At 43.3% G+C, this 14768-nt stretch overlaps 1 protein-coding gene across 1 annotated transcript in view; it reads left to right on the top strand.

Annotated features, from left to right (window-relative positions):
- LOC141110072 (coiled-coil domain-containing protein 63-like) overlaps positions 1 to 14768 on the top strand; it is a 195977-nt gene that overhangs the window by 85163 nt on the left and 96046 nt on the right. Inside the window, exon 11 of the mRNA XM_073601296.1 lies at positions 9056 to 9224. Coding sequence (XP_073457397.1) covers positions 9056 to 9224 — 169 coding nt within the window. The remainder of the gene's footprint in view (positions 1 to 9055; positions 9225 to 14768) is intronic.

The raw sequence follows: 14768 nt of genomic DNA, 5'->3' as shown, positions 1-14768 counted from the left end.
ACAAATCAAAAATGCTGTTTAATTAATTTTTAAGATTCAAATAAAACTTACCCATCCATCCATCTTTCCATGTTTTATTTTGCTTTGAAAAGCACCCTCTAGCATTTCTGGCCATGGGCATCTTGAATAAAGGCAGATGATTCATGTAGCATTTACTTCCTGGAATCCATCTGACCTTAGCTCAGGCATGCAGACAGGAAGGTGTGTGTAGCTGAGAAAACCCCTCTTCCTCTCTTGAAGACTCCTGGGATGTATGACATTTACCTAGGACTGGAAACCAGTAAGTAACTGAAGAAATGTAAAAAATATCTAAAAAAAAATCTGTTTACTAATGCTAGCAGCATATTTTTTTCTGCTGAAGATGTGCCCAATGTTACCATGGTCTACTTTATAAACAAAACTGTTCATTAAAGCGTAAGTTTAGTCAAAATATATATTTTTTTAAAATCAGGACAAGGAACAGTAGTTACAATCAATGCAAAGGATACCTTGCTTTGATGACTGCAGATTTGGTTGAAATCCTCCATCCCCTGATTCCCCCTCCATCCCCGCAGCTCTAATCCTCCAGTGTCACAGGACTTAGAGGGACCTGTCACAGACATTCGCCAAGAGCACTGGCTATGTCCACCCTTTCTGCCCCTCCACATTTATAGAGGCTGTATTATAGCTTCCATGAATAAAAAGAGATCTATAAATGGAGGGGGGCGGACTGTACATCTGCTCATCCTCCATTCAGAGATCTTTTTTTATTGATGGAAGCTATAGTACAGCTTCCATGAATGGAGGAGGAGGAGGTGGAAAAGGCAAGCACAGTTGTCGCACTTGATGGCTGATGTCTATTAACCCCCGCGTTACTGGACGATTATGGCTGCGGGGGTAACGGGGGGATTACAAGACAGAAAAATTCAACTAAAAACACAGTTGTCAGCACAAGGGACACTTCACATTAATTGTATATACTGTCCCTTGTGCTAATATTTTGGTTTTACTAAGCTTAGGCTTTAAAGTGGTTGTTAAGCCACTATAGTATAAAGCAGGGGTGCCCAACCGCTGGCCCACGGCGCCCTCCGATGTAGCCTGCCATGTCTTGCTCTGAGATGGCGGGTCGGCAAGCCCAGATCGTGGGTTCCCGACTCGCCATCTCCGAGCATTAGTGCGAAGAACAGAGACGCCGCTAGAGGAAGCAGAGCCGATGCTTCCTGTATAGTGCCGGCTGCTTCACAGGCGGAGTGATGCCAAATGTACTCCTCCTGTGACAGGAAGCATGGGCTCTGCACTCTACTGCAGCTGCATGCTTCTGTCACAATTATGCTCGGGGATGGCGGGTCAGGACACAGGAACCCGCGATCTGGGACAGCAGCCACCAGTATCAGTACCAGCAACCAGTACCAACCAACAGTACCAGTACCAACCAGCAGTACCAGTACCAGCCAGCAGTACCAGTACCAGCAGTACCAATACCAGCCAGTAGTACCAGTCATCAGTACCAGTACCCAGCAGAAGTACCCGTACCCACCATCCGGACCAGTCAGCAGTATAAACCAGCAGTACCAGTGCCAGCCAGCAGCAGTACCCACCAGCAGTACCAGTATCAGTATCAGTACCAGCCAGCAGTAGCAGTACCCGCCAGCAGTACCAGTACCCCTCAGCAGTACCAGTCATTTGTACCAGTACCAGCCAACAGTACTCGCCAGCAGTACAAGCCAGCAGTACCAGCACCTGTCAGCAGTACCGGCAGTACCAGCCAGCAGTACCAGCCAGCTGCAGGAATCTTGAGGAAGAAGTGAAGATTGAGATCAGTTGAGGAGCAGGTAAACCACTGTGCATCAGTGTGAAAGCAGCCTTAGGCCCCTTTCACGTGATCGGTCCGATTGGGTCCTTCTGTATGTTTTTCAGGTGGACTCAAATGGACTCTCCATTCACCTCTATAGAGCGGCAGATGTAAACAGACTAGTGTCCGTTTACACCCGCCTATCTGCAATCCGATCTCCTTAAAAAAAAACAGAAGGGGATCTGTCTCCTTCTGTCTGGGCGGATCGGAGGGCCCTTATGGTAGGTTGCTTCCATGTCTGCTCTACATATGCAGAGTGGACACAGACCTGCCATCCCCCCTTTACGTTCATTGTGGCCCGCGACCCGTTACCAAGTCAATAAAGTGGCCCTTGTTTCTCAAAAGGTTGGGCACCCCTGGTATAAAGCATGCCATCCCCTCTGTTAAATAAAATGATGTGTCCCTGTGCTGTATAAAAAAAAGATGCAGATCTGTACCTTATATCAGAGCCTCTCCCGGCACTCACGTGACTCCTCGGCTCTCTCCTCTCTCCGGCTGACAGTTATAGTGGGAGGGGCTGAGAGCCGGGGAGGAGATAGAGCCGAGGAGTCACATGAGCGCAGGGAGACGCTCTGATATAGGTACAAATCTGCTCCTTTTTTTATACAGCACAGGCACAGGGACACATAATGTTATTTAACAGAGAGGATGGCATGCTTATACTATAGATATGATAGCAGCAGAAGGGGGGTTTGTGGAGTGGACGGAGCTGACAGGCAGGGAGGGGAGGGGGGAGGAGGACAGAGGAGGACATAGGAGATCGGAGAGCAGAGCTGTGGATGACAGAGGCATGTAAAATGAACATGGTGTCAGGGCTCAGCAGCCATAATAAACCATGGTCAGTTTACAGAGGGGAGGTCAGAACCAGGCAGGATCAGAAAGGTATTTCAGGTAATACAGGGGGCCAAATTACATAGCACAAGCATTTTGCTGTTATTCATGCTTTAAGGAAACAGGATCCATTTTTTATTTTTTTTTGGGTAACAAACACTCTTGTTCATCTGGTCCATGAATCATAGTGGGCTGTTGTAGGATTGAAATGTGTGCTTTTCTAGAAAAGCAAAGAAGAAATGCTTCCTTCTGAGTTTCCACATATGGCACTAATCTCAATGTTACCTAAACACATCTAGATACCAGATGAAAGTACAGATGAAGCCTGTTTTTTTTTTGTGCTCAACATTACTAAATTACTTTTTAAACTTTTTTGGTGGTATACATTGATTATCATTAAAGTGTTACTAAACCCACAACAGTAAAATCAGTTTGTATATGCAGTAAAGCATTCTTGTTATACTCACTGTGGGACCTAAGGGGTTAATCCTCAGCATAAAGGCTGTTCGATCCTATCTTCTCTGATCCTCCCCTTCTTCCACTGTCCCCAATCCATCTCCTGATAAGACAGAGCCTTGCGGGCACTGTGCACATGCTCAGTTTGGGGTGTAGGAACTTCACTGGCCTGCACAGAGTCCTCACCTCAACCCAATAGAACACCTTTTGGATGAAGTAGAGCGAGACTGCGAGCCTGTTCGTTCAACATCAGTGCTTGACCTCACAAATGCGCTTCTGGAAGAATGGTTAAACATTCCCATAGACACACTCCTAAACCTTGAGGACAGCCTTCCCAGAAGAGTTGAAACTGTTATAGGGTGGGCCAACTCAACATTGAACCCTACGGACGTAAACTGGGATGCCATTAAAGTTCATGTGCGTGTAAAGGCAGTCGTCCCAATACTTTTGGTAATATAGTGTATATATGTATGGATAGATAGATAGATAGATAGATAGATAGATAGATAGATAGATAGATAGATAGATAGATAGATAGATAGATAGATAGATAGATAGATAGATAGGGCTAACTCAATATTGAACCCTTAGGACGTAAACTGGGATGCCATTAAAGTTCATGTGTGTGTAAAGGCAGGCGTCCCAATACTTTTGGTAATATAGTATATATATATATATATATATATATATATATATATATATATAAAAATCAGTCAAGGGATTGCTGCACTTAAAATCATTCATTTCAAAGATAATCACATACAAGTGAATAGCATATCATACCAGTAGGATCTGGTATGATATGCTATTCACTTGTATGTGATTATCTTTGAAATAAATGACTTTAAGTGCAGCAATCCCTTGACTGATTTCTATATATGGCCGAATGGGAAGGCCTGATTGCATGCACTAGAAGACTGCTGTGTGCTGTTCACTCCACCTTGACGATATATATATCTATCTATATATATAAATATATATATCTATATATACACATTTTTGCTTTACATTTCTATAAACTGACTCATGATAATTAATAAAAACACATCACTGCTGAAAACAAACTTAGTAACCCTAATTGCATAAAGTCTGTTCCTTTCTTTCACACTATTAGATTCCTTTTAATGGCCATGCTCTGTTGTCTGTATATATACAGTATCTCACAAAAGTGAGTACACCCCTCACATTTTTGTAAATATTTTATTATATCTTTTCATGTGACAACACTGAAGAAAGAAGAAAGAAACACACTTTTCTACAATGTAAAGTAGTGAGTATACAGCTTGTATAACAGTGTGAATTTGCTGTCCCCTCAAAATAACTCAACACACAGCCATTAATGTCCAAACCGTTGGCAACAAAAGTGAGTACACCGCTAAGGGAAAATTTCCAAATTGGGCCAAAAAGTGTAAATTATTTATGTGGCCATCATTATTTTCTAGCACTGCCTTAACCCTCTTGGACATGGAGTTCACCAGAGTTTCACAGGTTGCCACTGGAGTCCTCTTTCACTCCTCCACGACGACATCACAGAGCTGTTGGATGTTAGAGACCTTGTGCTCCTCCACCTTCCATTTGCGGATGCCCTACAGATGCTCAATAGGGTTTAGGTCTGGAGACTTGGCCAGTCCAATACCTTTACCCTCAGCTTCTTTAGGAAGGCAGTGGTCGTCTTGGAGGTGTGTTTGGGGTCGTTATCATGTTAGAATACTGCCCTGCGGCCCAGTCTCCGAAGAGAGGGGATAATGCTCTGCTTCAGTATGTCACAGTACATGTTGGCATTCATGGTTCCCTCAATGAACTGTAGCTCCCCAGTACCGGCAGCACTCATGCAGCCTCAGACCATAACACTCCCACCACCATGCTTGACTGTAGGCAAGACACACTTGTCTTTGTACTCCTCACCTGGTTGCCACCACACACGCTTGACACCATCTGAACCAAAAAAGTTTATCTTGGTCTCAGACCACAGGACATGGTTCCAGTAATCCATATCCTTAGTCTGCTTGTCTTCAGCAAACTGTTTGCGGGCTTTCTTGTGCATCATCTTTAGAAGAGGCTTCCTTCTGGGACGAAAGCCATGCAGACCAATTTGATGCAGTGTGCGGTGTATGGTCTGAGCACTGAAAGGCTGACCCCCCCCCCCACTCCTTCAACCTTCAACCTCTGCAGCAATGCTGACAGCACTCATACGTCTATTTCCCAAAGACAACCTCTGGATATGATGCTAAGAATGTGCACTCAACTTCTTTGGTGGACCATGGCGAGGCCTGTTCTGAGTGGAACCTGTCCTGTTAAAACACTCTATGGTCTTGGCCACCGTGCTGCAGCTCAGTTACAAGGTCTTGGCAATCTTCTTATAGCCTAGGCCATCTTTATGTAGAGCAACAATTCTTTTTTTCAGATCCTCAGAGAGTTTTTTGCCATGAGGTGCCATGTTGAACTTCCAGTGACCAGTATGAGAGAGTAAGAGCGATAACATCAAATTTAACACAAACTGCTCCGCATTCACACATAAGACCTTGTAACACTAACGAGTCACATGACATCGGGGAGGGAAAATGGCTAATTGGGCCCAAATTTGGACATTTACACTTAGGGGTGTACTCACTTTTGTTGTCAGCAGTTTAGACATTAATGACTGTGTGTTAAGTTATTTTGAGGGGACAGTAACTTTACACTGTTATACAAGCTGTACACTCACTACTTTACATTGTCATTTCTTCATTGTTATCACAGGAAACGGTATATCAAAATATGTGAGGAGTGTAATCACTTTTGTGAGATAATGTGTGTGTGAATATATATATATATATATATATATATATATATATATAAAGATGGTATTAGTAAACAAAAATATTTAAAAAGGTTTGAGGCTAATGAATCCAGTAATACTACAATCTCGAATGAACAAGGGTAAATATAAATATAAAAATGGTAATGAAACAGAAAGTTCAATGCAGTGGCATGAGAACCAATAGTCCCAAAATAATCGTTCAAACAAATACCAGCGATAGCATATAATATACCAGCGGTAGTATAAGAAACACTTGTAACAACTGCATAAACTCAAGGTTTTCTTATAAACAGTTCATTGCATGCAGCAGACATTTGAGATAAGGGATTATATTCCTTCTGGAGTGCACCTTTCCATGGGTTACTAAACCTTCACCACACCTCGTGAGTAACCCCTCAGATGTGTCGTAATTTGCCGACAAGACTTGCACTTTCTGCACGCATAGAAACCTTCTATGCGTGCAGAAAGTGCAAGTCTTGTCGGCAAGTTACAACACATCTGAGGGGTCTTACCAGCTTTACTTCAACAGCTAATGGCAAGGAATTCCAGATTAAAGAATTTATATCATGCATGTCGATGCATGTAGTGTACGCTTTAGAATGCCCGCGGCCTTATGTATATTGGCCGCACGAAAAGGACTTTAGGCAAAAGGGTGTCAGAACATATATATAACATCCTGATAGGATATAAAGAGCATGGCGTATCACTGCATTTCAGGGAGAAGCATGATCGAAACCCGGAGGGCCTTAAATTTTGGGGTATTGACAAATTACACCCCAACTGGAGAGGAGCTAACATGGTTAGAGAGATATACAAGCGTGAATCATTGTGGATTTTTCTGGCCAATACGCTTAGCCCTAATGGGCTGAATATTGAACTCGACCTAAATTGTTTCATTAGCAATTATTGATACTTAATTGGCTCCTGTTACTCATTTTTTCGGGTTCTATGTTGCATTACAGTATTATCCACTCATCACTAAATTACTGTGGTCAGTGTCACACCGTTAAGGTACAAGGTTCATTCCATTTTATTTTTTTAAATTATTTATATCTTGAACAATGTTAGTTGTATTTTTATTGATTTTCCAGTATGCTGGAGGATATATCTTTAGATTTCATATTTTTTGATACATTTTTGATATTTGAAAAAAGACGGAACATATATCCCTTCAGTTAACCACTTTAGTTAACGACGTTAGTGGTTATCAGATTTAATTAGGGGTTTGGATATTGGCCTATTTTTGTTTATTTAGACTGTAACGGTGTAACTTTACAGTTACGAGCATCTGGGTGTTTTAGTAGTAGTATTTCAGCATTGGTACATTTATAGTATCTATCTGATGTATTTAATATACAAGCATGGACGTTTGGGTATTTTTTACGTAAATTTTCCAGCGTGCTGGTGAATTAATAATAATTGTTTGTGGTAATTTTTTATGTGAATTTATGCCCGTGATAAAGGCGCAATATGTATTTCTCTTGCTGGTGAACCTATTTGGCACCCTAGCAACGGGGATTTATATTGGTATATCTTTTATTGAAACTCTATCTTTAATAGTTACCATCATCTGGGTATTTTCAATAATGTGTGTTGAATCAAACTTCTTTTAGAAGATTAATATTTCAATATAATGTCGTGATTGTGAGTTGCATTGGTTTTGGTAATGCATTCCAATGATTTTATAACTATTCAATGTATTTTTATTATATACTGTAAATTTGAGAAGCATGGATAAAGATTAGCTTAGTAATATGGTGCTAACACAGAGTGAGCTGTTACGAATGGATGGGACGCTGCATGGCAGCTGTTTATCCTCCATAAAGGGGCGGGTACGAGTCCGATGGTTCCCGTGGTGATGGCGCTGCGGGAGCCCGCCTCCCATGCTATTTAAGTGTAGAGTCGTGTTGCGTGGCCACGCCCTCTGAAGACGGAATTTTGAAATGCGTCAGGGCGTGGCTATGCGACCTACCAGCTGGAGACAGGCAGCGTCATCCCGGGACTCATCGCAGTGGGCAGGCCGCTCGGAGCTCCGACCAGCGGTGAGCCGATGCTGACTATGTCAGACTGTTTTAATACTTTTATTCTGTAAGCGCATTTTTTAAGGGGGGTTCCTAGTGGGTTCTGTTTAATAAACATTTTTACACTATGGAGAGCCTCCCCTTCTATTTCCTATGTGTGTTTACCATGACATTACATTACTCTGACTGAGGAGGACTGAGAGATTCTGGCGGTGGAAGAGCTGATCTAAGGGAGAAAGGAGATAACAGGCTTGCCTTTTTCTTACCTCTGGTAAGCTTATACCCATAGAGGGTTACTCACGAGGTGTGGGGAAGGTTTAGTAACCCATGGAAAGGTGCACTCCAGAAGGAATATAATCCCTTATCTCAACTTTCTGCTGCATGCAATGAACTGTTTATAAGAAAACCTTGAGTTTATGCAGTTGTTACAAATGTTTCTTATACTACCGCTGGTATATTATATGCTATCGCTGGTATTTGTTTGAACGATTATTTTGGGACTATTGGTTCTCACGCCACTGCATTGAACTTTCTGTTTCATTACCATTTTTATATCTATATGTACCCTTGTTCATTCGAGATTGTAGTATTACTGGGTTCATTAGCCTCAAACCTTTTTGAGTATTTTTGTTTAATTTCAGCAGCGCTGGTAATACTATCTTCTTATAATGGAGTATATTTTGACTTTATCCGTGTGTTTTCCTCTTATAACAGCAGCTTGTATTTTATGTATATATAGCGGATTTATTTCCATTTTTTTCTTGACATCCTTTGAGCACTAGGACTGGAGTTGTTTACCAACCCTGGTATTTGTTTATTCATATATAGATAGATAGATAGATAGATAGATAGATAGATAGATAGATAGATAGATAGATAGATAGATAGATAGATAGATAGATAGATAAAACTTCTTTTTTCTAATTAATGCATAACCATTTTACTTCCAATATGGTTTCTGTAGCCTTTGTGTTGACTGTTAAAGTAAAATGTAACTATCAAGACAGTCGGTGTCAAAACACATGTATCACTAAAACATGACACCTTTCACTGGTTGCATCTTTGAGCAAGCCTCTGGGTTTAGACATACAGGTGAAAAGTGTCTGTATTCCACAGATCAAAAAAGAAATTGAAGAATTCAAAGGCCAGGGAGTGCGTCTGGAGCAGGAACACCGGTCCATTCTTAAGAACATTGAGGGTAAAGAAGAGGAGGCAGTAAAACAAGCAGATGGCTACCAACAGCAGCTTAAGGCAGTCATGAAAATTTTAGATCAGCTGAAAGCAGGTACGGATCTTGTCTCTTTTTCTCTCCAGGCGCTATGATTCCTGACTTGAAGAGTAAAGTGTTTGAAATATCACCTGCAGTGTATCCATTTGTGGGATTTCGACAAACAGCAGTACAGCATACAATGATGTCAACCACGCTTTACCCCTATGTCTTTTATTTAGTTATAAACTGGCATGTTTCCCAAGACATTGGACTAGTCCTACTTTTGGCTCTTGGAAATACTCAGAGGTTTATGAAGTATGGCCTTATGAGAAAAAAAGCCATAATGTGCTAATGTCTACCAGTATGCAAGCATTAGTAAGACTATGCTGGGTTAACAACCAGTCCAAACTCATCTGTTTGGTTCTGGAGGCCATTTAATGAAGTTCTAATAATCTAAAGTTGTCTCAGTAGAAAGAGAGGGTTGGTTGTCTTGGAATGGGAGTGGAGGTGTTGCACGCTCATCAGAGAGATTGGAGTATGAACTTGTGGATACGTTTCTGGAGAAAACGGTATAATAAAGCATGGCTATTTCAATACAGGCAGGCGGCAAATATCATAACTTCAAATGATACAGTTTTTTTAGTCATGGATTAAATGTAGTGGGATTATAACATATATCAGGTTCTTATTGCTGTTTGTGCCCCCATCAGGGAGATTAACCCTCTCTATTTGCCCTGTTTACTGATATCATCAAAAGTGCAAGGAAAAGAAAATCCTGAATTCTGGGTTGTCCCCAGAACAGAATAGAGGGGAAATCTTCCACTGGGGACACTAGTTCTGGTGACCCTGGTGGGATTTCCTCTAATTTCCTGTTTTGCTATGAGACCAGGAATTGAAAGGAAATCTCCCCAATGGGACACAGATGCCAAGAAAACCTTAGAGGGGTTATAACCCTCCCTTGCTCTGTCCAAAATGAAAAGAAAACGTTAACCTTTAGTACTACTTTAATAGTACCTGTACACTGGAAATAGGTAACATTTACTGTTGACATGAAACACTGATATAATAGTAACTGGTGGTTTTAACTTTAATAATTAACCACTTGCAGACTGCCCACTGTAGATGTAATGTGGTAGGGTGGCCGTTAAGTGGGAGATCATGTATCTAGTACATGATCCGACACTTCCGTGTCTGGGGCGCCGGCGGCCCACTCCCACTGTGATCACACTCAATGTCCACCGGCATCCGCCGATTGTTCGGTAAACAAGGCAGATCACCGTTCTGTCAGTAGGGAAGGCATTGATACTGTGTTTCTGCAAAGCAAGGACACAGATTGTCAGGTCACATGAAGCCAGGTGACAGATGCACCCCGTTGGGGTCAGGAGTTCACCACTAAGGTAGTAGACCCTATGGCTGACTGCTGCGGATGGAGCTCTGAGTGGTTCAGGAAAGCAGGTCCTCTAGAGCACCAACAAGGATCACACTGGGACAGAGAAGAAGCAGCAGTCTGGGACAACAAGGGATACTCAGGTAATAAGCCAAAAGGTCACGGCAACAAACAGGCAGAGATAGTCAAAGAACACGTCAAAGGTCGGGATATGAAGCAGACAGAGACAGTCAAGAACAAGCCAAGGTCAGTTAACTGGATCAGACTTAGAGCACACGGCAAGAAGCACACAGGAAGCCAAACACACAATACTGATTAGCGAGGCTGGCTTGCAGTGTACAGGTTAATATATTGTTCCCAGTTAGGGGCTGGTTGGAGCCTTGCTTGAGGGAAGATTACTTAAGCAGACAGGTGAACAGGTGGCCGGTCTCTTAAGCTGAACACAGAGGTAAACAGACAGACATGAACATTACTGCAGATACATGACACAGATCTCTGCTTTACCTTAGTAAAAGCACCTTCCCCCACAGTATACAAGCACTGGCTAGGAACACATTTAACCCTTTGATTGCCCCTGATGTAAACCCCTTCCAAGCCAGTGTCATTAGTACAGTAACAGTACATATTTTTTTAGAACTGATCACTGTATTAGTGTCACTGGTCCCCAAAAAGTGTCAGTTAGTGTACGATTTGTCCACCGCAATGTCGCAGTTCCGCTATAAGTCGTCATTACTAGTAAAAAATAAGTAAATAAAAATATCCCATTGTTTGTAGATGCTTTAACTTTTGCACAAACCAATCAATATACACTTATTTGGATTTTTTTACCAAAAATATGTAGCAGAATACAAAATGGCCTAAACTGATGAAGAAATGTGATTATTTATTTTTTTGTTAGATGTGTGTTACAGCAGAAAGCAAAAAATATTGTTTTTTTTCAAAGTTTTTCAAAATAATGTATACCGCAAAAAATAAAAAACGCAGAGGTGGACAAATAGCAAAAAAAAAAAGCTCTATTTGTGGGAAAAAAAGGACATAAATTCTAGTTGGGTACAGTGTCGTACAACCACGCAATTGTCATTTAAAGTAATCCAGTGCCGTATCATAAAAAATGGCCTGGTCATGAAGGGGGGTAGATCTTCCAGAGGCCAAGTGGGTAAAGTGGTTGTAAATCCATACATATAACCATATGTAGGAGGATGAAACAAATCCTCCAACATAAGTTTTACCTGTTTATTTGCAGTCCTCTCTTCTCTACATCTGTTCAAAGTCCAGCATTTATAAGCTTGTCTGAGCTGTCAGAAAAAAAGGGGCGGAGGGCTGAAGTTACACTCTGCAGAGCTCAGTGAGGAGAGCTCTGAGAGCTGATTGGAGGTAAGAGATACACCCCCCATCACATAGCACACAAGTACAGAGCTAAGGCTGTCAAGCTGGTGGAGCTCCTCCCCCTGTCACCTTTTTTCTCTTGGTGTCAGGAAAAAAAAAGTCAGAATCGATTCATGCTGATAGCAGAGGAACAAAGCAGCAGACAGATATGACATTTGGTGCTTTTAATTGAGACAAGTACACAGTATAGAAGGATATGCTTTGTTCATATTTCATATCAGAGGTTTACAACCACTTTAAATTATTTTATGTTAATTTATTCTATACTCATGTTACTTCCATTTGCCCTTACTACACATGCCATCGGCATTAAAATTGGTTTCTAATGCCAGTGGGCAAAAAAAAAAGGTCAGCTTAATGCCGGCTGCTTTTCCCTGACTCACCTTGGAAGAATATTAATTCTCTCATTATGAGGGTCTTTGATCTTGCATGAGAGGAAAACTGTATAGTCAGTGTCGTCTTTCCGAAAAGCCCACTGAGCTTAGGCAACATGTTTTTGTAGGCTTTAGTGGTGCAAAGCAAGATTTTCTGTCTATTATGCTTTACTAACCACATTTTCCCACCTAAGAATCTTTATTTCCAGCAGTCCTCTAAGTTTACATGATAGGAAGGCGGAGATTCTATGGAAGCTTGCATTCTGATGCATCCAAAACATTATTTTTAGTAGCAGCTGACCCTAAGTTCTTCTGTCTTCTGCTAATACTAAATCTCTTCCATATCAAACTTCCTTATCTGTAAATAAACATGAATTAAACTAAAAAGTCATTTGACATGTCAAGGTTATGAGAAGTGTCATTGGTAATATCCTTTCATATCTTTGTAAAGCCCTTCAAAGCTTGACTTGGCATTGTGTACAGGGTTGTGGAAAGTAGTAGCTGGAAAAAACAGAGATTGTCCTTTTGAAAGGCTTAAATAATTACATATTCAAGCAAAGCAAAAGTATCTTTTTTAATGCAAACATTCTGATATTGCAAGATAAAAATTGTGCATGCTTGCAAATCTGTGCTATATTTTGCATTAATCATTTTTCATTTTATCCTTATACCATCTTGCCTAATTTGTTCATCAGCATTAAGGAGATGGGAAAGGAGAGATGGGAAAGGAACCAGTGGTGCCATTTGAGGGAAGTGAAGCAAGTTCTGATTTAATTTTTTTTGGCAGGAACTGGGTCTGTAATAAGACAGTTCTATCCTGACCTGGTTTTCTATTTTAAAATTGCAGCTGCCAAAAAATGAGAAGGTTGCAAGCGGGACAGGACTGGAAGGAGTCACACTGCTCTATTATTATTATTATTATACAGAATTCATATAGTGCCAGTAGTTTGTGCAGCGCTTTACACCGTGAGGACAGACAGTACAGTTACAATACAGTTCAATACAGGAGGAATCAGAGGGCTCTATACAGTGTTATGTAATATGCAGGGCCGGCACTCCCACTAGGCGAACTAGGCAGTCGCCTAGGGCGCACTGCCGCCTAGGGGCGCAGCCACAGCCGCTGGGTCCCCTCCAGAGGATCGGTTCCCCTCTGGCTGGTGGTGGCTGGTGCAGAGTGTAGCGGGAGGTGGCTCCATATGGCTGGCTGCAGAGTCGCTGGGCGGGGAGAAGGAGCAGGGCAGATCTCCCCCTTCTCTGTCCGGACTAAGCCAGGGGTGACCATGCTGATGTCCAGCAGCCATGGATTACAGCTCTCTGCCCGCCCCGCCTCCCTCCCTAGGTGATGAGCAGCCATTGGAGGAGCAGAGTGGGCGGCATTGTGCATAGAGACAGCCAGGATGGATCCACCCAGGCCCGGACTGGCCACCACAGGACACACGCTGGGCTGAGGCCGCCGGGCCACTTGACCTGGAGGAGCGAGGAGCCAAAAGCAAAGCTTGCTCCTGCAGCTTATCCAGCCTCTCTGCTTCCGGCGGAGGGGGGAAACCGAATGATCAGCTGAACAGGGGTGGAGCTGGAGGAGGTCTCCCATGTGTGCCTGATATGTGGAGGGATCTGGAAAGAAGTGCCCCAAGGTAAGAACTTGTCAGGTGGTGGGGGGAAGTGCTGGGCATGAAGGCTTCCAGTCAGACCTTATCATTGGTGTGTGTAACCCCCTCCACTTGGCTGCACCTGTCCTCCTTTCCACCTGGCTCATCCCTCCACCTGGCTCCATCCCTCCACCTGGCTTCATCCCTCCACCTGGCTTCATCCCTCCACCTGGCTCATCCCGCCACCTGGCTCCATCCCTCCACCTGGCTCATCCCTCCACCTGGCTCCATCCCTCCACCTGGCTCATCCCTCCACCTGGCTCCATCCCTCCACCTGGCTCCATCCCTCCACCTGGCTCCATCCCTCCATCCCTCAACCTGGCTCCATCCCTCCACCTGGCTCCATTCCTCCATGCCTCCACCTGGGTCCATCCCTCCACCTGGCTCCATCCCTCCACCTGGTTCCATCCCTCTACCTGGCTGAACCCCCCTCTCCTGTCCACCTGGCTCCATCCTTCCCCCACCTGGTTGCACCCCCCTCTCCTGTCTACCTGACTCCATCCCTCCACCTGGCTGCACCCCCCTCTCCTGTCCACCTGGCTCCATCCCCCCATCCCTCCACCTGGCTCCATCCCTCCACCTGGCTCCATCCCTCTACCTGGCTGAACCCCCCTCTCCTGTCCACCTGGCTCCATCCTTCCCCAACCTGGTTGCACCCCCCTCTCCTGTCTACCTGACTCCATCCCTCCACCTGGCTGCACCCCCTCACCTGTCCACCTGGACCAGTTCTGGTGCTAAAAGTATTGAATTAATTTCGATTTTTTTACCTCCACCTGGCTCCATCCCTCCACCTGGCTCCGTCCCTCCATCCCTCAACCTGGCT

This window comes from Aquarana catesbeiana, linkage group LG10 (genome assembly GCF_042186555.1).
Source record: "Aquarana catesbeiana isolate 2022-GZ linkage group LG10, ASM4218655v1, whole genome shotgun sequence".
Taxonomy (NCBI): Eukaryota; Metazoa; Chordata; class Amphibia; order Anura; family Ranidae; genus Aquarana; species Aquarana catesbeiana.
The sequence above is the reverse complement of the archived record's forward strand: the minus strand, read 5'-3'. Positions and strand labels throughout refer to the sequence as shown.